At 41.5% G+C, this 20,742-nt stretch overlaps 1 protein-coding gene across 1 annotated transcript in view; it reads left to right on the top strand.

Moving 5' to 3' along the window:
• pstpip2 (proline-serine-threonine phosphatase interacting protein 2) overlaps window positions 1-20,742 on the top strand; it is a 125,798-nt gene that overhangs the window by 10,853 nt on the left and 94,203 nt on the right. Inside the window, exon 2 of the mRNA XM_060828841.1 lies at window positions 14,727-14,827. Within this exon, the coding sequence (XP_060684824.1) occupies window positions 14,727-14,827 (101 nt within the window). The remainder of the gene's footprint in view (window positions 1-14,726; window positions 14,828-20,742) is intronic.

The following is a 20,742-nucleotide window of genomic DNA, read 5'->3' as shown; positions in this document are numbered from 1 at the left end:
GGAGGGTACGGCTGGGGGAAGGTAACTGGGAAGGCAATAGGTGGGGTTAGGTGATAGATGGGCCCCACCGATCTATCTGCTCCAACTTTCCCACCAACCTATTACTTATCGCATGCCCCCCCCCAACTGTATCTACCAATTGCTCTCCCAGTTCTGTTCCCCCACCCTCACCCCTGCCCCACCCTCTTATTTACCTCTCCGCTCCCTTCCACCCCTCCATATTCCTGAAGAATGGCTTCTGCCTAAAAAGTTGATTCTCCTGCTCCTCAGATACTGCCTGACTGGCTGTGCTTTTCCAGTGCCACACTCTTCGACTCTGATCTCCAGCATCTATAGTCCTCACTTGTTCCTCCTCTATACTGTCTAACCCATTCATCATGACTTCAGTTAGATCACTGCTTTTCTCTATAGAAATGCGTCCAACCTGTTCAATATTTTCACATAGCTGTAATCTTTCAGTTCTTGTGATGTTTACTCCAATGTTTCTATGTCCTGCTAATATTACAGAGACCAGAATTATACACAATGCTGTACGTGCAGGTTTAACATAGAGTCATAGAGTCACAGAGATATACAGCGTGGAAACAGACCCTTCGGTCCAACCCGTCCATGCCGACCAGATATCCCAACCCAATCTAGTCCCACCTGCCAGCACCCGGCCCATATCACTCCAAACCCTTCCTATTCATATACCCATCCAAATGCCTCTTAAATGTTGCAATTGTACCAGTCTCCACCACATCCTCTGGCAGCTCATTCCATATACGTACCACCCTCTGCGTGAAAACGTTGCCTCTTACATTTCTTTAATATCTCTTCCCTCTCACCCTAAACCTACGCCCTCTAGTTCTGGACACCCCGACCCCAGGGAAAAGACTTTGTCTATTTATCCTATTCATGCCCCTCATAATTTTGTAAACCTCAATAAGGTCACCCCTCAGCCTCTGACGCTCTAGGGAAAACAGCCCCAGCCTGTTCAGCCTCTTCCCCCCCCCGTAGGTCAGATCCTCCAAACCTGGCAACAGCCTTGTAAATCTTTTCTGAACCCTTTCATGTTTCACAACATCTTTCTGATAGGAAGGAGACCAGAATTGCATGCAATATTCCAACAGTGGCCTAACCAATGTCCTGTACAGCCGCAACATGACCTCCCAACTCCTGTATGCAATACTCTGACCAATAAAGGAAAGCATACCAAACGTCTTCTTCATTTTCCTCTCTACCTGTGACTTCACTTTCAAGGAGCTATGAATCTGCACTCCAAGGTCTCTTTGTTCAGCAACCCTCCCTAGGACCTTACCATTAAGTGTATAAGTCCTGCTAAGATTTGCTTTCCCAAAATGCAGCATCTCGCGTTTGTCTGAATTAAACTCCATCTGCCACTTCTCAGCCCATTGGCCCATCTGGTCCAGATCCTGATGTAATCTGAGGTAACCCTCTTCGCTGTCCACTACACTTCCAATTTTGGTGTCATCTGCAAACTTACTAACTCTACCTCTAATGCTTGCATCCAAATCATTTAGGTAAATGACAAAAAATATTGGACCCAGCGCCGATCCTTGTGGCACTCCACTGGTCACAGGCCTCCAGTCTGAAAAACAACGCTCCATCACCACCCTCTGTCTTCTACCTTTGAGCCAGTTCTGTATCCAAATGGCTAGTTCTTCTTGTATTCCATGAGATCCAACCTTGCTAATCAGTCTCCCATGGGGAACCTTGTCAAACGCCTTACTGAAGTCCATATAGATCACATCTACTGCTCTGCCCTCATCAATCCTCTTTGTTACTTCTCCGAAAAACTCAATCAAGTTTGTGAGACATGATTTCCCACGCACAAAGCCATGTTGACTATCCAGAATCAGTCCTTGCCTTTCCAAATACATGTACATCCTGTCCCTCAGGATTCCCTCCAACAACTTGCCCACCACCGGGGTCATGCTCACCGATCTATAGTATCTACAGTACTGAAATTTATTTCTAGGGTATGGAATTCAAGAGTAAAGTGCTTTGCGTTTTTGGCTGCTAGCTATGGTGTGTTTAACACTTTGACGAACCGTGCCCTAGATCCATGAGCTCATGTACACTATTCAGGTCCGTGCTTAAGAGGAGAATGTGGTTAATGTTAACATACTAAGATAATGGAACAAGGGCTCAAATCCCACCATGACAACAGTGGAATTTAAATTCAATAAATACACGATCCTGATCTCCGACAATGTTTTTGACTTCTAATTGTCCCTGAAATGATCTGAACAAGTCACTCAGTCTGAGGATAATTAGGGATTGACAGTAAATGTGGGCTTTGCCAATAGCACCCAAATCTAATGAAAGAAAAAAGATATATTTTCTGTTTTCCAAGAAACCTTGGACTGCAGGTTCATAGCTCCTTGAAAGTAGAGTCCCAGGTAGATAGGATAGTGAAGATGGCATTGGGTATGCTTTCCTTCATTGGTCAGAGTATTGAGTACAGGAGTTGGGAGGTCATGTTGCAGTTGTACAGGACATTGGTTAGGCCACTTTTGGAATATTGCATGCAATTCTAGCCTCCCTCCTATAGGAAGGATGTTGTGAAACTTGAAAGGGTTCAGAAAAGATTTACAAAGATGTTGCCAGGGTTGGAGGATTTGAGCTATAGGGAGACATTGAATCGGCTGGGGCTGTTTTCCCTGGAGCGTCGGAGGCTGAGGGGTGACCTTTTGGAGGTTTATAAAATCATGAGGGGCATGGATAGGATAAATAGACAAAGTCTTTTCCCTGGGGTCAGGGAGTCCAGAACTAGAGAACATAGATTTGGGGTGAGAGAGGAAAGATATGAAAGGGACCTAAGGGGCAACATTTTCACACAGAGGGTGGTGGAATGAGCTGCCAGAGGAAGTGGTGGAGGCTGGTCCACTTACAGCATTTAAAAGGCATCTGAATGGATATATGAATAGGGAGGGTTAAGGGATCAAGTGCTGGCAAATGGGACTAGGTTAGGTTAGGATATCTGGTCGCCATGGATGAATCGGACTAAAGGGTCTGTTTCCATGCTCCATATTTCTCTTATAGTTCTCCAAAGTCCATCCTCTGCAAATTTTCTACTGTCTTATTAGATCCAGCAGTTTTTAATCAGCTACAAAGTCTGAAATTCTGTTATTTGTTTTTAGATTCAAATTAGTGATGTTAATTTTGACTAACAGTGATACCAGCACTGAAAGAGCTCTCTTGTGACACAGTGGTCGTGTCCACACCCCTGGATTGGGAGGCCTGGGGTCAATCTCACCTGCTCTAGAGGCGGATAGTAATATCTCTGAACAAGTTGATTAGAAAAAAGTCAGTGTTGATTCTGTCTTTCAGTCCCAACCTTCCAACTATACAGATAAGTCTTCTGCCAGTACACGTGAAAGACTGACACATCTAAAAATGTTTCCCCATTTAAGGTCCTCTTGAGGTGCAATGGGAATATCCCTAACACTGGCCCGAGAGGTCGAGGTTCAAGTTCTATCTGATCCAGAGATGTCATAGGATCTCTGAACAGGTTGATCAGGAAAATAGCTTCTAAAGAAAATCTCTCAGCACTGATCCTTCTGAAACACAGCTTTCCATGATGTTTCAAACTAACTAACCATGCTCTAGTCTCTGCTTTCTAAATTTTAGCCAAACTACTAAACATTCAGCCATTTATCCTTGGACTCTAAATGACTTCAAATCTTAGTTAGAAGTCTACTGTTTTTTCAAAACTACTACCTTACCTTTATCAACGCTTCCTAAAGTTCCTCCAAGAAGTATATCAAGTTGCTGAAGAATGACTTAGCACCTTGGAATCTATGCCACTTATTTCATTATATTTTCTGTCTCTGAGCAATCTTCTACCAATTCTTTTGCTGCAGGGTTTAGCTATTCCAGTACCTTGCCCGCACTGACATCAACATGACTGATCTGTCGTTCTAAGATTATCTTTTCTTCCCTTTCTTTGAAATTAGAAACACTTCTTCAATTTTGAAGTCTAACCCTTCTGAGAAAAAGGCTCCTTTTTGATTGTTTTCAATGTGTCAACCAACTTTGAATATTTTGTGCACAAGAATAGTTAAACCCATTTCCTCCTCCATAGTTCCTACTTTCTCTCAACATTCTGTCATCAGCTAACTTAGATAATTGTGTACTCCTTCATTCAAATCTTAATTATTAGATTTATAATGAAAAGTTGAATTCCTTTGCATACGTTTTGAAAATAGTTTTAACGAGAGTGAACATGTGTTGAAGTGACATGCACTTCACGCACACACAAGAGAACTAGTCTGCCACTTTGTTTTTTTGCTCTCTACATGGTAGCTCAAGGCAATTTGAGTCATTTTTATAATGTTTGAATTTAGTACAAGTTTGTTTGCCAATAATTAACCTAAAAGGAAATTTAAAGATCAGCTGTCCATGGGAATGTGGCTCTTCAAAATTTCCGTAACTTTTTAGCTTTTCTGTCAAGTTAGAAATTTCTCTAGTGATTTGCAATTTGATCAATTGCCTGATCCCAGAATTACAACACTGCTTGGTACAATGTTGCTGATGTTGCCACATGCTAGAATCAAATCTTTCCAACTGTCATGACTTCTGCAAAAGACTTTAAATTTAACGTGTTATTTGGAGGAGGGGTTCGGGATATCTGTCAGTCTCTGGGTAACCTGGAAATGTGGAGGCCCACCCAAATTTAACATCATCATTACAATTCTTAATATCTGTGCTCTCTGGCTGTTTTGAGGAGCAGGGTGACAAGTTGGAAAGACTGTGCTATAAGGCAGCTGACAGAACTGCTGGGGATGGTCCCGGTCCCAAAGCAATGTTAAAAATCATGCTGGCCTTTAACTGCCAGGTTTCTTGACTGCTAGGAAATACAGCCTGCAATCATTAAATCCAAACTGCTGATAACCTCTAAACCTTAGATATTATTAATGATGACCGATCTCATGGTACTTGACCAATGCCAAACCCACTCTAGATAAACTGGAACTTGGCACATTTACGTTGGTGTGGGTTTCCTATTATTAACAGGTTAAACACTAGCACCCCCAACAATACCATGCCCAGCTGAGAGCTGTGATTAATATTGTCCCTTTTGAAACATTGGTTCAAGAAGGCAGCTCACTTATCAAGGGCAACTAGGGATGGGCAATAAAGTCTGGCCCAGCCAGTGATGCTCACATCCCATGAATGAATAAAAAAAATCTTGTGCCTGACCCAAGCCATTTCTTAATTTTGCAAAGATCTTGTGGATAGGAGCATAGAAATAGGAGAAGGCTCTTCAGCCCCTCCAGTCTGTTCTGTCTGTCAGTGGGATCATGGCTGATCTCTGACCTCACTTCATATACCTGCCTTTGGTTAATCTCTTTGCTTACCAAAACATTATCTTCCTCTGATTTAAAATTTGCTACTGAGCCAGCATCCACTCCTGTTTGTGGAAAAGTTTCAAATATCTACCCATTCTTTGTATGTAGAAATGCTTCCTATCATCTCTCCTGAACAGCCTGGCCCATATTCTAAGACTATGACCCAAGTTATAGAATCTTTAACTAGTGGAAGTAGGGTAGATAAAGATAAACTATCCTTTCCTGTTAATATCTTGAAGACTTTGATCAGATCACCCATAGCCTTCTAAATTCTAGAGAATACAAGCCAAGTTTGTTGAATTTCTCCTTGTAATTTAACCCTTGAAGTCCAGGCTTTATTCTTGTACTCCCTCCTTCCTAAGGTGTGGTGCCCAGATCTGCTCTCAGCCCTCCTGACTTAGTATTACAATGCAGCAGGACGGAGCTGTTAACCAAGTGGTTCCGACTAATGCCAACAGCTTAGGTCTGTTCTGGCAGCATCTGTAGAGGGAAAAACTGAGTTAATGTCGGGACTCTGCTGAGTTTCTCCAGCACCTTTTTGGGTTTTTTCTCTCTGTTTCAGATCTCCAGCATCTGCAGTTCTATCTCTTTTTTTTAGCTTAGGTTTAGTTCTTGTTTCACTTTTGTAGACGTGACAGTTAAAGGCAATGGCAAACCAACACTGACACAGACTGCCAAGAAAGCAGAGCAAGAGCCAAGGAGCTGCCTTTAGCCTGAGCTCACCTGATGATAATGAAAGAACTGTCCATTCAGGTCCAGTCCACACAAGCATCCTTCACCTCTTCCTATAACAGCAAGTGAATTATTCCTTGGTCCCAACTTGGAAGAGTTTGGAAAAGGGAGAGTTTGGGAAAGCTGAATGGCCCCTAAAAGCTGAAAACCGCAAAATACTGTGTGTTGCTTCCCCGTGACTAAATGAAATTCACTCCTGTTACAATGTAGCCCAGATTTTCAGATGAGTGCTTTTTGTGAAGGTATGGCTAAATGAATATAAAACAGCAAGCTTACATATCTGTTAGTGCCATGAATGAGATTGACTGATCATCAACATATTCTTTATTGCTGCTTGTTCAGACTGCCACTCCAAACAACAGTGGACCTGCTGAGAAGCACCGAGAGGCAGTCGTCTTATTCAAGACAAGTTGCTATTCTGAAATATATGTCTGCAACACTTAATTGAACCTGAAGCTAATTATATGAAATAAAGTAGGTGGGGTGGGTGTGGGGTTTGGTGGATAGCAAGAATTTCTGCTTGGATAAGTTTTTAAATGCTATTTTTGGTACCAGAGCGAGTATGTGATTCAGAAATCAATTGCAGCATGGATTGTTTACCACCACTTCCGATTAGAGTCAATGATCAACAACATGTTGGAAGCATTAAAGTGTTATCGCATGTTGCTGGGTCAAAATCCTGGAATTCCCTCCCTCAGGGCATTGTGATTCTACCTACAATATGTGGCTATAGCAGTTCAAGAAGGCAGCTCACCACTGCCTTCTCAAGGGCATCTAGGGACAGGCAATAAATGCGGGGCAGCCGTGAGTAAATAGTCAAAGAAGAATCTTGCCTTATTTGGTTTTAGATAAATTAATCTTGTCGTGTGAATGAAAAATAAAACAAAAAGTCCTCCACATCTGTTATGACAGTAAATAATCATTTACAGGAGAAACTATGTAACTTTTGAATCAGGGCACACTGGTGAAATTGCTAACCAAAATTGTATAATTTATGTTTTTAGTTTGTTTAAGCCACTTATTGTCATAATTGTAGGAGAGGGCATTTGTTTGAAATGCCTGTTTAGTGAGACTGGAGGAGTGTGATGCCGCTACTATTTTACAGTTGGACTATAAGATATAGATGCATATTTAAGCCATTCGGCCCATCGAGTTTGCTCCACCATTTGATGATGGCTGTTATGTTTCTCAACCCCACTCCCCTGTCTTCTCTCTGCAACCCCTGATCCTCTTACTAATCGAGATCCCATCTATCACTGTCTTAAATACACTCGATGATTTGGCCTCCACAACCTTCCAAGGCAATAAATTCTGTGGATTCACCATCCTCTTGCTGAAAAAATTTCTTCTTATTTAAATTCTAAAGGGTCATCCCGTCAATCTGAGGCTTTGCCTTCAGTTCCTAGTCTCTTCTCCTAGTGGAAACACCTCCTCCATGTCCACTGTATCTAGGCCTCTCCATATTCTGCAAGTTTCAATGACATGCCCCCTCATCCTTCTGAACTCCAAGTGCAGACCCAAAGTCCTCAACTGTTCCTTATATGACCAGTCCTTCACCCCGAAGATCTTTCTTGTGAACCTCCTTTGGACCCCTCCAATGTCAGCATAGCCTTCCTTAGAACCGGGCCCAAAACTGCTCTCAATATTTCAAATACAGTCTGATCATAGCCTTATATAGCCTCATAGTGCATGCTTGCTTTTATGTTCCAACCCCCTTGAAATGAATGCTAACATTGCAGTTGCCTTCCTATCTGCTTTAAGAGAATCCTGAACTAGGACTCCCAAATACCTTTGTGCTTCAGATTAGCAAAGTTTTTCCCCATTTAACCAATAGTCTATATTCTTTGTGGAGAAAGTGAGGTCTGCAGACGCTGGAGATCAGAGCTGAAAATGTGTTGCTGGAAAAGCGCAACAGGTCAGGCAGCATCCAAGGAACAGGAAATTCGACGTAAGTTTACTGATGATACTAAGCTGGGTGGCAGGGTGAAATGTGAGGAGGATGTTAGGAGATTACAGGGTGACCTGGACATGTTAGGTGAGTGGTCAGATGCATGGCAGATGCAGTTTAATGTGGATAAATATATGGTTATCCACTTTGGTGGCAAGAACAGGAAGGCAGATTACTACCTAAATGGAATCAATTTAGGTAAAGGGGCAGTACAAAGAGATCTGGGTGTTCTTGTACGCCAGTCAATGAAGGTAAGCATGCAGGTACAGCAGGTAGTGAAGAAAGCTAATAGCATGTTTGCCTTCATAACAAGAGGGATTGAGTATAGAAGCAAAGAGGTTCTTCTGCTGCTGTACAGGGCCCTGGTGAGACCACACCTGGGGTATTGTGTGCAGTTCTGGTCTCCAAATCTGAGGAAAGACATTCTGGCTATTGAGGGAGTGCAGCGTAGGTTCATGAGGTCAATTCCTGGAATGGCGGGACTACCTTATGCTGAAAGACTGGAGTGACTGAGCTTGTATGCCCTTGAGTTGAGAAGACTGAGAGGGGATCTGATTGAGACATATAAGATTATGAAAGGATTAGACACTCTGGAGGCAGGAAACATGTTTCCGCTGATGGGTGAGTGCCGAAGCAGAGGACACAGCTTAAAAATACAGGGTAGACGATTTAGGACAGAGATGAGGAGAAACTTCTTCACCCAGAGAGTGGTGGCTGTGTGGAATGCTCTGCCCCAGAGGGCAGTGGAGGCCCTGTCTCTGGATTCATTTAAGGAAGAGTTGGATAGAGCTCTCAAGGACAGTGGAATCAAGGGTTATAGAGATAAGGCAGGAACAGGATACTGATTAAGGATGATCAGCCAATATCATATTCAATGGTGATGCAGGCTTGAAGGGCAGAATGGCCTACTCTTGCACCTATTGACTATTTAACAGAGGCCATGTTGGCCATCTGAGAGAAACTGACTTGCTTAAGATGAGAGATATTGGAATGCACCTCGGTGGCAAGTAAGTGTTGAACCTGTGCTTCTTTGTCCACCAATAGCTACTTTTGTTTTTTTTAAGGCTTTGAAGATGAAGACAAGGAAGAGTCATTGGTTGTTGGGTATTTTACATTCTGTCATCTATAAATTCATAGTCATAGTTTTTACAGCATGGAAAATCGTCCTTCAGTCCAATGTTTCTGTGCTGATCATAAAGCCTCTATTCTAATTCCATTGTCCACCACTTAGCAATCTGGTTTCCAGCATCTGCAGTCATTGTTTTTACCTCATTGATTTTAACCCTACTGCGAATCTTCTTGCAAGGATGCCTGCCTTGAAGAAGTTTTCCTCCTCTCTCTACAAGAATCTCGGGGAGTCCCTCCCACTGCAACTCCCAGGTCATTTCCTCTGCCCTGAAGCTCTACTCTATGCTACTTTCTCCCCACCCCCACCCTCCTCTAGCTTATCTCTCCATGCTTCAGGCTCTCTCCCTTTATTCCTGATGAAGAGCTTTTGCCCAAAACATCGATTTTGCTGCTCCTTGGATGCTGCCTGAACTGCTGTGCTCTTCCAGCACCACTAATCCAGAATCTGGTTTCCAGCATCTGCAGTAATTGTTTTAGCACTCAGGGTCTCAGCATAGCCTTGTATGCTCATCTAAATACTTAAAGTTCTTGCCTATGCCACCCTTTTAGGTTATGACTTTCAGATGTCCACCATCTTCTGGGTGAAATGAAAGAGGTCCTCAAATCTCCTCAACTTCCTGCTCCTTACCACAAAACTGTGATCTTTGTTATTAACCCCTCTACTAAGGGAAAGTTTCTGCCTAACAACCTTATTTATGCCCCTCAGAACCTTGTCCACTTCAATCAGGTCCTCCCTCTGCCCTGTTGGCTCTAAGGAAAATAAGTTCCACGTCTCTCTGTCTTCTTTGAGAGCCACTTATCTTTGTACTCTCTGCTATTGCATCTGTGAGCGGCCTAATTTGTGATGGTTTACCTTTTTGGTGGACAGGAAAGCGAGTGACTAACCAACAATAATTGCAGGCAAGTGTTGTCAAACCTGGTTTTTGCCCATCAGTCCTTAACAGCTGCTGGTTTCTCCAATGTCCATTTTGGCATTGCCCCTTTAAACAGTGGGGATCAGATTGTGCCAGTTGGGTGTGTGATGTGTCACCTTGGAGATTAAAAAGCAAGAAATTGGAATTCCTTTTGCCTCAGACAATCTCAAATCATGGAATCTGACCCATTGCCTTTTTGCATACACAACCTGCCTCTCCATTACGACAGAGCCCACATGTCCCTTAATAGGAGCCACTGGAGTATTTTAAAGATAATGAGCTGTTCCTGATGAATGTCATGGACAATTTGATCTTAGATGTCTTGTTAATGTCATTAATTTGTACCCTATATCCGTGGTTACTACATATATCTCCATAAGATGTTGATTGCTGAAACCACTTTTCTGACTGTGTCTGACTATGGGGCATCAAAAAGTTAGTCATCTACTTAAAGCCCACAATGTCTCAGTAACTGTGAGCATCAACTACTCCACCATAGTCCCAGTTGTACAGTTGAAAGGTGATTAACATCTTTGGTGCTGGATCAATAGAGCAAGGAGTGATGCACTTTTATTCTTTAAGATGTGAATGTTGCTGGTAAGGCCAGTATTTGTTGCCCATTGTCAATTACCCTTTGAATAGTTTGCGAGAACATTACAGGGCAGTGCTGTGGGACCAGAGTTAGTTGTATACTAGGTTAAGAACAGTAGATTTTTTTTTCCTTTTAAAGGACATTAGTGAAACAAATGGGTTTTTTAACTATGCCATCATGGTTGTCATGGTCACTATTATAGAGATGGACTTGATGTTCTGTTTGCACATATTAAGTTTAAATTTCATCATAGGCCTTGATGGGAATTTGAACTCATGTCCCCAGATCTTTAGCTCTGCATTACTAATCTGGAGATGTTATCAGTATGTTACAATCTTCCCAATATAAATGTTGCAAAAACTCTCATCAGTTAAAATTTTGAAAGCTGGGTAATCACATCTATGCTACAAATTAAGAAATCAGTTGGTCAGGAAAGGCATAATCTTTCCTATGCTTCACTATTGGTAGTTTGCGTTCTACAACCTCGGGATCATACTCACATGGAACATACTGTCTGACTCTATACTGTCCAAAGATATCTTGAGCATTGAATATGATAATTTTGTCTACTCTGTCTAAAGTAATTGGTCTACTCTTTTTTTTAATCATTATTAATTCACTGCATGCAAAATCTCTGGCAAGACCAACATTTATCGCCACGTTAGGTTCAGCACTATAGAGATCTGATCTGTTGATCCTTTATAAGGTTGCAACTGATATAATGGTCGGTCTGATTTTGGCTTGATGGACCAGTTGTCTGTTGGTGTGTCTTTGCCTGTAATGTGGCATTCAAACAATTTTTCACCAAATCACATCCTAAAGGTATTAGGGCATGTAAGCAGGAGTTTGGTCATAAAGGTAGGTTTTAGCAAATGTTTTGAAGATGGAAAGGGTTAAAACAGTGATGTTAGCACTCAGGGTCTCAGCAGCTGTAAGTACAGCTGTAGAAGCAACAATTCAAATCAGGCCTACTCAGAAACTGAAGGATTGCAGGTATCTTGCTGCTGAGGGACAGCATCTTGATGAGAAATAAGTGACTAACCATCAATGCTTGAGGGTTAACAAATGTAATAGAGTGGGAGAGGAAAGAGAATTCAAGCCTGGAATACTGAATCTGTGTTTTAACCAGGAGCAAAAGCAACATTTATTACTACATCATGTTATAAAAACATAATTGGAGCATTCATTCACTGCTGAATAGAATGGAATTTACAACTGAAACCTTACAGTACAGGAAATGTATGTGCTCATGTATGTGCAAAATTTAGAAACACATCCACTTTAGATTGTGTAATAGATTTTTGGCAGGTTTCCCAGAAGACCTGCATTACTTCCTTTTTATAGTTTGCTAAATTGAGGAATAGAAGCTCTCTTGGTTTTGTTAAAAGAATTTAGGACCTGAATGAATTGTGGTTTGTGATGAATCAGGTTTTAGCTGACATAGTACCTTGAAGACTATTTTTACCTTTCTCCATCTCCCTGTCCGCCCTCACAATGTCAAGCTTTTGCTAAGTGACATGCTGAAGCTTGGGGCAGCTGCCACCAAAGCACAGTGGGGAAAAGACCACTGTCTGATGTCTTCCTGCTGAAGTTTGCAAAATTCAACAGTATCAGATAGGATTACTAAAGCACAACAGAAAGGGGAACCTCCCATGAATGGTGTTCCCATGTAACCATTGTCTTTGATGTTCTGGATGGAAGTGGCTATGGGCTTGAATGGTGCTGGTCTAAGGTACTTTGGTGAAATTCTGCAGTGCTTCTCGCAAGTGGTACACACTATTGCTACTGGGCATCAATAGTGAAGGGAGTGGATGTTTTGTGGATGTGGTGCCAGTCAAGTGGGCAGCCATGTCCTAATGATGTCGAATCTCTTGATTTTTGGAGCTGCACCCCTCCAGTCAACTGGGGAGTATTCAATCTTGCTCCTGATTTGTACCTTTTGTAGATGATGTATAGGCTTTGGGAATCAGGTAGTGAGTTATGCAGTATACCTAACCTCTGACCTGCTCTTGTAACCACAGTATTTATGTGGTGAGTCCAATTTGGTTTCTGGTCAACGGCAACCCCCAGGATGTTACTATTACTGAATCCACCAATATTAACATAATTTGAATGCCAAGAGAAATGGTTGGATTCTTTCTTGTTGGAGAAGATCATTGCTGTAGTCTGTGGCACGAATTTATTTGCAACTTGTCAAGCCACAGCTAAATATTGTTCAGAAACCAATACAGAATGCACCTGTGAAGGGAGAAATAGAGTTAACGTTTTGACTTCCTCAGCTATGTATATTGCCCAGATCTTGCTGCATTTGGGCATGGACTCCTTCAGTATCTGAGGAGTCGTGAGTGTTTGCACAATGTTCAGCATCAGTGAACACCCCCAGTTCTGACCTTTATGATGGAAGCGAAGGTCATTGCTGAAGCAGCTGAAGATGGTTGGGCCTAGGACACTATCCCGAGGAACTTTTGCAGAAATGTCTAGAGCTGAGATGACTAACCACCAACAATCTCAACCATCTTCCTTTGTATGGCCCCAACCAGTGGAGAGTTTTGACTAAATTTCATTGATTCTAATTTTGCTAGGGCTGCTTTGATGCCACACTCAGTTGAATGTAGCCTTGATGTCAAGGGCTGTCACTCTCACTTCACATCTGACATTCAGGTCTTTTCTTCATGTTTGAACCAAGGCTGTAACAAGATCAGGATTTAAGTGGCCCTAGTAACAGCTGCAGAGAAGGTGCACAAAGAGTGAAATCAGCATTAAATTTGAAATTTGAGAGATCAATTTAGAAGTCTAATAACAGGAGAAGCTGTTATTGAATCTGTTGTTACGTGTGTTTGTATCTTCTGCCTGATGGAAGAGATTATATCCAGGGTGGGAGGGGCCTTTGTTAGCTGCCTTTCTGAGACAGGAAAGAGTGTAGATAGAGTCAGTGGGTGGAAGGTTTGCTTGCATGATAGACTGGCTATGTTCACAACTCTCTGTGGTTTATTATGGTCCTGGGCAGAGCAGTTGTCATACCAAGCTGTGATGCATCCAGATAGAATGCTTTTATAAAAATTGGTATGAGTCTTTACAGGCATGCTGAATTTCTGTAGCCTCCTGAGGAAATAGAAGAATTTATTAAGCTTTCTTGACCGTTGCGTCAACATGGGTGGACTAGGACAGATTGTCGGTGATCATCACCCCTGGGAACTTGACATTTTCAACAGTCTCCACCTCAGCTCCATTAATGTAGACAGGAGCATGCCCTCCACCTTGCTTCCTGAAGTCAATGATCTGCTCTTTTGTTTTGCTGATGTTGAGAAAGAGACTATTATCTTCACACCACGCCACCAAGCACTCTATCTCTTTCCCGTATTCTGTCTTGTCTTTGTTTGAGATCTAGCCTACAATTGTGGTGTTGTCAGCAAACTTGCAGATGAAATTAGGACAAAATTTGGCCATTGAGTTATTAGTGTACAGGGAGTATAACAAGAGGCTGAGTATGCAGCCTTGCAGGGCCCCAGTGTTGAGGATAATTTTGGAGTAAAGCAGCAGGCTTGCTGAGTCCAGTAAGCAATCTACTGTATAATAAACTTATGCTTTTAACCACAGTTTGAACAAAAGGTAAACCAGGGAGGTTACAAAATATTTATCCAGCATACCTCCACTAATTAATATTGGCTTACTACACCAGACAATCTCATGTCCTGTTTTACTCCAGCATTGCTGAACAAGTAAACATTCACTGTACTGCAACCCCCATCATCTCTTGTCAGATTTTTTTTTCAGTCCTAAGAATATGTTCCTCTCAAATAAACTTGATAATGTGGAAACCTGTTGGTGCAGAACTACACTTCCTGTCAGCTTTTCATGGAGCAACATCTGGTTTCTGTAGCCAAAGGAGTCAATGGTGTGTGATGGTCACAAGGCTTTAACTTAGAGGGGGAAGAATTTGTCATTTCAACCTTTTTTTTCAATTGTTTGAATTCTTAAAAAGTGTGCCCCTTGCAAATGCAATTGTTTGTTTCACTTTTTTCTAACTCACTCTATTTGCATTTTTCTTGTTCCAGAGTACAGATATAACCAGCAGCATCGGTTATGATAATCTGATCCAGCACATGAACGATGGGCGAAAAACATGCAAAGAGTTGGAAGATTTTGTCAAACAAAGGTATGTGAACTTTATTGATACTTACAGCTCTCTTGAACCTCATTGCTGGGTCAAGGCTCCTTGGTACCAGTTGTTAGTGTAGGGGAAGCACCGTGAAGAATTTCAAACTAGGCCACTCTGCACAAAAAACTTACTGATCTGATCCTGATTGATCCCTGAACACCGCCATTTCACAGAAACAGAGATGCCCATTTGATTTGCTTGAGATCCTGCACAAATACAGTGTGTCATGGCATCAGTCCTGTCTCAATGACGTCTTAGCAGTAGGCAGGCTTCTCCGTCCTGAAGGAGTGCACTTAAATGGCAACCGGGATTTTTGTGATAGGTCACTAATGTGGGACTGGAGTCCCTAACCTTCCATCTCTGTTGTGAGTGTTGCTGCTGAGCTGATGCTGTCATGTAGGAACTATTTTCACTTCAGCAGAGAATGTTAAGAGAACATTTGCTGGAGGTTTCCAAAACTATGAAGGATTACCTAATGAAAGAAAAAAAAAACTGCACACTTGGCTAAGGATCCAGCAATAAGGATTGTAACAAAGTCAGCCAGCTAGACCTCGTAGAATATGAATTCCCTGATTGGGGCTGCTAATCTGGTCCAATCAGGGAGCCCTGGCTGACATATTAAAAAGGATGAATGTCAGAGATACTGACATTCTGGTATTTGACTGTTTTTGTGTAAGTAAAGGGTGAGTTAGTGATGGGATCCTGGCCCCTTTGGAGTTATTTCAGAGGCAGTAAAATCTTGGCAGAGAGTGAAAACAGAATTTGAAGAAACCTCTTTGCAAAAAAGTCATCAGAGTTTGGAAAGTTCTGTCCCTACACTTCAAAAGCATTTCATTAACTGTCAGGTATTTTAGAGTGTCCTGGGGTAGTGAAGGAACTTGAGTTGACAAAAGGGGTGAGGGCATCTTTTAAAAAAAGAGCAGCTAAATAATTGAAACTGAGGAAAATGTGATAACTACTTTCACAGACAGCAATGCAATGGAGTCCATTTTGGATTTAGTTGAGAGAAATGTTCGTACAGACTTGGAGCTGGAATGGCTTCTTCTATTGTGTGAGTGTCTATGATTCTCTCGTGGACAATATTGTACTGTTCTGTTCTTACCTTTATGTCTACAAACACCTGCTTTTGGTTTGTGATAGGATGAGACCAAGCAAGAAACTATTTGATTAGAGTGCAGATAGAATGACGATAGGGCCAGACTCTGCTCATGATCAAATATCCTGCAGTGTTGAGGTTCACCCATGCAGAATGGCTGCATTAATGAGCTATAAGTGAAGCTATAAGCGTTGGGGTTCATTGACTGCAGGAAGTGAGTGGAAATAAACTGTACAAGATCAGATATTGCAGACATAGTATCTTCTGATGAATGAACAAAACTCAACATGAAACAGGTCTTGTGCAGTGTGGAAATGACCACGATGATTGCTGATTATGTGTTTCAGAAGTTGACTAAATATAAAATAATAGACACAGAAAATGCTCACGTGAGGTCAGGTGGCATGAGTGAAAAGAGAAAAAATGTTTCATCAATGCCTTTCATCCACACTGGGAAAAGGTTAGGGATGTAATAAAAAGGGATAACCTATGCAGAGTGGAAGGCAGGTGAGATTAACTGTATTATGGTGTAAGGCATTTTTTAAAAAAATCACTTTTGCTCTTTAATCACTCTTTCATTTTATCATCTTTTCCTTCCCTCCCACTCCTTACCCCTGTACTTGAATTAAAATCTGTTTATATGTCAGAATCTTTTCCAAATATGATGAAAGGCCAGTGTTCTGTTAAGTTGGGTTCTGGCTCCACAGACTATTCCAAAACTGCTGAATGTTTCCAGCAATTTCTCTTTTTGTTCCAGGTTTCTAGTATCCAATGTGTTTGTACGAGAACTGCCCTGATTTGTTGACAGAGCTTCTTTCAATAAGGAAGCACATTGTCTTCTTGCAGATTCAGTTTGTTTCATCTGGGAAGTCATTTTCTCAGATCACAAACACAGACAGCAACAAAAGACTTTGAGTTCACATTTTCTTTAAGGGTTCAGATTTGAAAAGAAAAATCAGAAGACAATTTGACCTTCTTGGTAGATTTCCTGCTTTTCATTTGTTCAGTTCAGTAGACATATTGCGAGGGTAGAACTTTTTTGTTTTATTTTAAATAAAAGTCACATTAAACCTGTTACTTATATAGTTATCCTGGCCAATTGCTCTGAACTATTTTAATGCATACCACTTTTAATACCTACAGCATGTCTTAAAGCACTTTACTTGAAATATGCTACATTAGCTGTATAGCAGGGTGTGGCAACACATTTGCACCCATTGAGTTCCTTAATTTTTTTTTAAGAATTAGGTTTATTGTCACAAGTACTCAAGTGCAGGAATACATGAGCACTGCGAAAAGTGCACAAGTTGCTACTTCTGTCGCCATCTCAGGTACAAAGATACCTAAGTACAAAATCTTTACTTTTTCAGAGGGCAGTGCATGTATGGAATCATCTGCCAGAGGAAATGGTGGAGAATGGTACAGTTACAACATTTAGAAGGCATCTGGATGGGTATATGAATAGGAAGGGTTTAGAGGGATATGGGCCAAGTGCTGACAAATGGAACTAGATTAGGTTGGGATATCTGGTCGGCATGGACGAGTTGGACCGAAGGGTCTGTTTTTGTGCTGTATATTTTTTCTGACTCTAAATTGGAAAAATGAAGAAATTACTGTTTCAGGTAACATATTTTCAAAACAGAAAGCTAAAAGTTGGTCAAGATACTGGGGACAGCTTCCCTGCAATTCTTCCAAATAATATTACGGACTCTTTTACATCCACCTAAGAGGCCAGATAGGATTTCAGTTTAATATCTCAACTGAAAGAGAGCATCTCTGACTGAGCTTTGCTGTCTTTAATATTACTGTCATCTGAACAGGAACTGACTCAAACTGATGATTTTCACACAAGGTGTATATCATTTTGTGCAGATGAAAAATTAAATGAAGCTATTTCTAAATCCTGTTTCCAAATTAGACAGAGTATGGCACTGTTGCTAACTGTTTGTCATTGGAAGATGTATGACATCTGAGCAAATTTCATTGAAAACAATAAATGAAAGTTGTGAAACAAAAATGTATGAAGTAAGAGATGACTAAGCTGTATCAATAAATTTTATGGTTTCAGGATTATGGAACTCTCTTTGGTTGAATATAATTCCTCTTTCATTAGCTTGGGTTTTAACTGAGTTGGGAAATATTTATCAGTGAGTGGGACCCAATTCCAGAGTGCTAATGCTATTCCCAGGCAATCTGATTCTCAGGAGTGCCTTTTGAGGATGTGAACTGATTCAGGTTGCAAGCCCCATGCACATTGCACTCCTGACCTAGCCATTCCCACGGCAGGGATAAAACAGAAATTGCTGGAAAAGCTCAGCAGCACTAAAGGGAAATCAAAGTTAACATTTCAGGTCTGGTGACCCTTCCTCAGAACTGATAATAGTTCAAAAACTGTGGGTTTTTAACAGAAGATAGTGTGGTGGGGGTGGGTGGGTGTGGGGGGCACTAGGGAGTAGGAGGTAGGTAGAGATAGAACTCAATAAGAGAGAAAAACAGTAGGACAGACAAAAGAATTGAATAATGATCTGGCTAGGAGGGTTAATCACTGTGCATAGCACCTGGTGAAGGTGCACTGCTGCAAATGATAACCTGGTGTCTTGTGATTTTTGATGCTGTTGATGAAGACTGTTAGTGGATAACAATGGGTGATGTGTAATCCCAGCCAATGTGGTAACAAAGGGGTGGGGGCTGGGACAAAGGAGAATTCAAGCCCTACAGTTTCTGAAATCAAGTCTGGAAGGGTCCCCAAGTGGAAAGTGATGTGTTGTGCTTCCAACAGGGATAGGCATGTCTTGCTGGTCCAGAAAGCACTGAAATCTCTTACTGTTGTGAAAATAGATATGCAATTGATAGCACAGATTAGAGAGCCAGAGCTGTTAGTCAAACAATGTTTTCCTTTCCTGGGAATTGGTAGAATACTGGCATGCGGAGGAATCATTTGTGGGGGAGGGGTGGGGGGAGGCATAATTTGGCATTTGGATTACAAGGGACATGAACTGGCTAAGGGGTATTGCCTGGTATTACGAGGAATGGGGAGTCATGAATGGGGCATTGGGAGCTTTTGGAAGATGAAGAGATATGAGGGCTAGGGGCCCTTTTCATTAAAATGAGGAGGAGGAGCTCCAGCAAGGTCCCTTAAAACAGCCTGCGGTGGCATCTGGAAGCCTTGAGGGTTGTCTTTGATTTCTTCACTAGGTCAGCTGCCCCAGTTTGTAGCCTCCTGCCAGTGAAGATCTTGACTTTGTGGATGTTTTCTTCTACTTGCTGAAGAATTTTTGATAACTCTAGTTAGCTGCCTATGTGATTTTAAAAAAAAGGCCCCAGTAACTGGCTGGAGAGGTGATGGATTATTGGGATTGTTGCTAGGCAACAGGGTCATATTCTGGAGGTCCGGGTTTGAATCCCACCACTGCAAATGTTACAATTTGAGTTCAATAAAACAATCTGGAAATGAAGACAAACGATGGCTGGTATTATTGTGGGTTTACCTATGCCAAATATGCTGCAACGGTTCTTGAAGACAGCACATCACCACCATCTCAAGGGAAAATAGTGTCAGGCAATAAATGTTGGCTCAGCCAATGGCATCCACAAGCCATGAGTGGATTAGAGAAACATGAAATTTCCAGAAACTATTGCTCAAATATAGAAATTGTTGAAATGTCATCAGCCGAACTGACCCTTCTCTTGATTTTGCAAGCCCTTCATTTGGAAGAGATGCTAGTGTAGTGTGATGTCACTGGGCTAGCGATGCAGTGAGATAGGCTGGATGGACATGGGTTCAAATCCCATGAATAGCTAACTGGCTTTAAATTCAATGAATGTATAAACAGTCTGGAGTTAAAAGCATGTCTCAGTAATGGTGGCCATGACTTCTATCATTGCAAATATCCATTTGGTTCACTTGCATTCTTCAAAGAAGAAAACCTACCATTCATTCTGACTTGTGACTCCAGATCCAGAGCAATATGGTTGACACTCTTAATTGCCCTCTATGTCAGAGTGAAAGGCTTACACCACTTTGCTGAACTAATTAAAAATAACAAATTAATACAGCCTTCTCAACCCAGTCCAGAAACAGCTAAAACAATTGCTGTGAAGTTACTGAGCCCCACGACATTTTTTAAAATTTTCTAAATTTAGATTGAAGCCTAAAATGTTATAATTTATCTCTGTTATCTGCCTAGTCACAAAAAGGTTCCTGTGTGAATGGCAAAATTAGGCTGAGGGGAGAACGGGGCTGAGATGAGGTTTGAATGGAAAATGCACGTAGAGATCAAAATCTACCAAGATTAAATCTGCAGAAGAGGAATAGCTTCCTTCTGCTGTTACTCTGCCACCGTGAATACATTATTGTCACTGACAGAATGGAACACTGCAAAACTCTAATGGGGAACAATGACACAACGTTCTTACTGCAGTGTGGTGGGGTGTGTGGGGGGTTGCTGCAGGAAGTCTAATCACTGACTGAAATGAAAACCCAGTTACTCATACAGTAAACAAATCTATTGAAATTGTGACTGAAAGTTGCAGCACATTTGGAGAATTCTCCTTTTTGTTAGAAAGTTGCTGTGTTATTAACTTTGTCAATTTTCTGTTTTGTTTCACGGCTGTAATGAACTCAGTGAGATACTTTCTTCCTCATGCCCATTATATTTTCAGAACTTTAACCTCGTGCCATTTTCTTGGAATTTAATGCTAAGATCTCCAGTCTTATATCAGTCTTTCATATGTTAATCGCATGTCTTTTTCGATGGAGGGCAGCCAAGTTCTCGCAGTGCTGGAGTTGCCAACTGTCCAAGTTTCATAAAATTCT

Source organism: Hemiscyllium ocellatum, chromosome 1 (genome assembly GCF_020745735.1).
Source record: "Hemiscyllium ocellatum isolate sHemOce1 chromosome 1, sHemOce1.pat.X.cur, whole genome shotgun sequence".
Taxonomy (NCBI): Eukaryota; Metazoa; Chordata; class Chondrichthyes; order Orectolobiformes; family Hemiscylliidae; genus Hemiscyllium; species Hemiscyllium ocellatum.
Note: the sequence above shows the minus strand (reverse complement) of the source record. Positions and strands in the feature narration are given on the sequence as shown.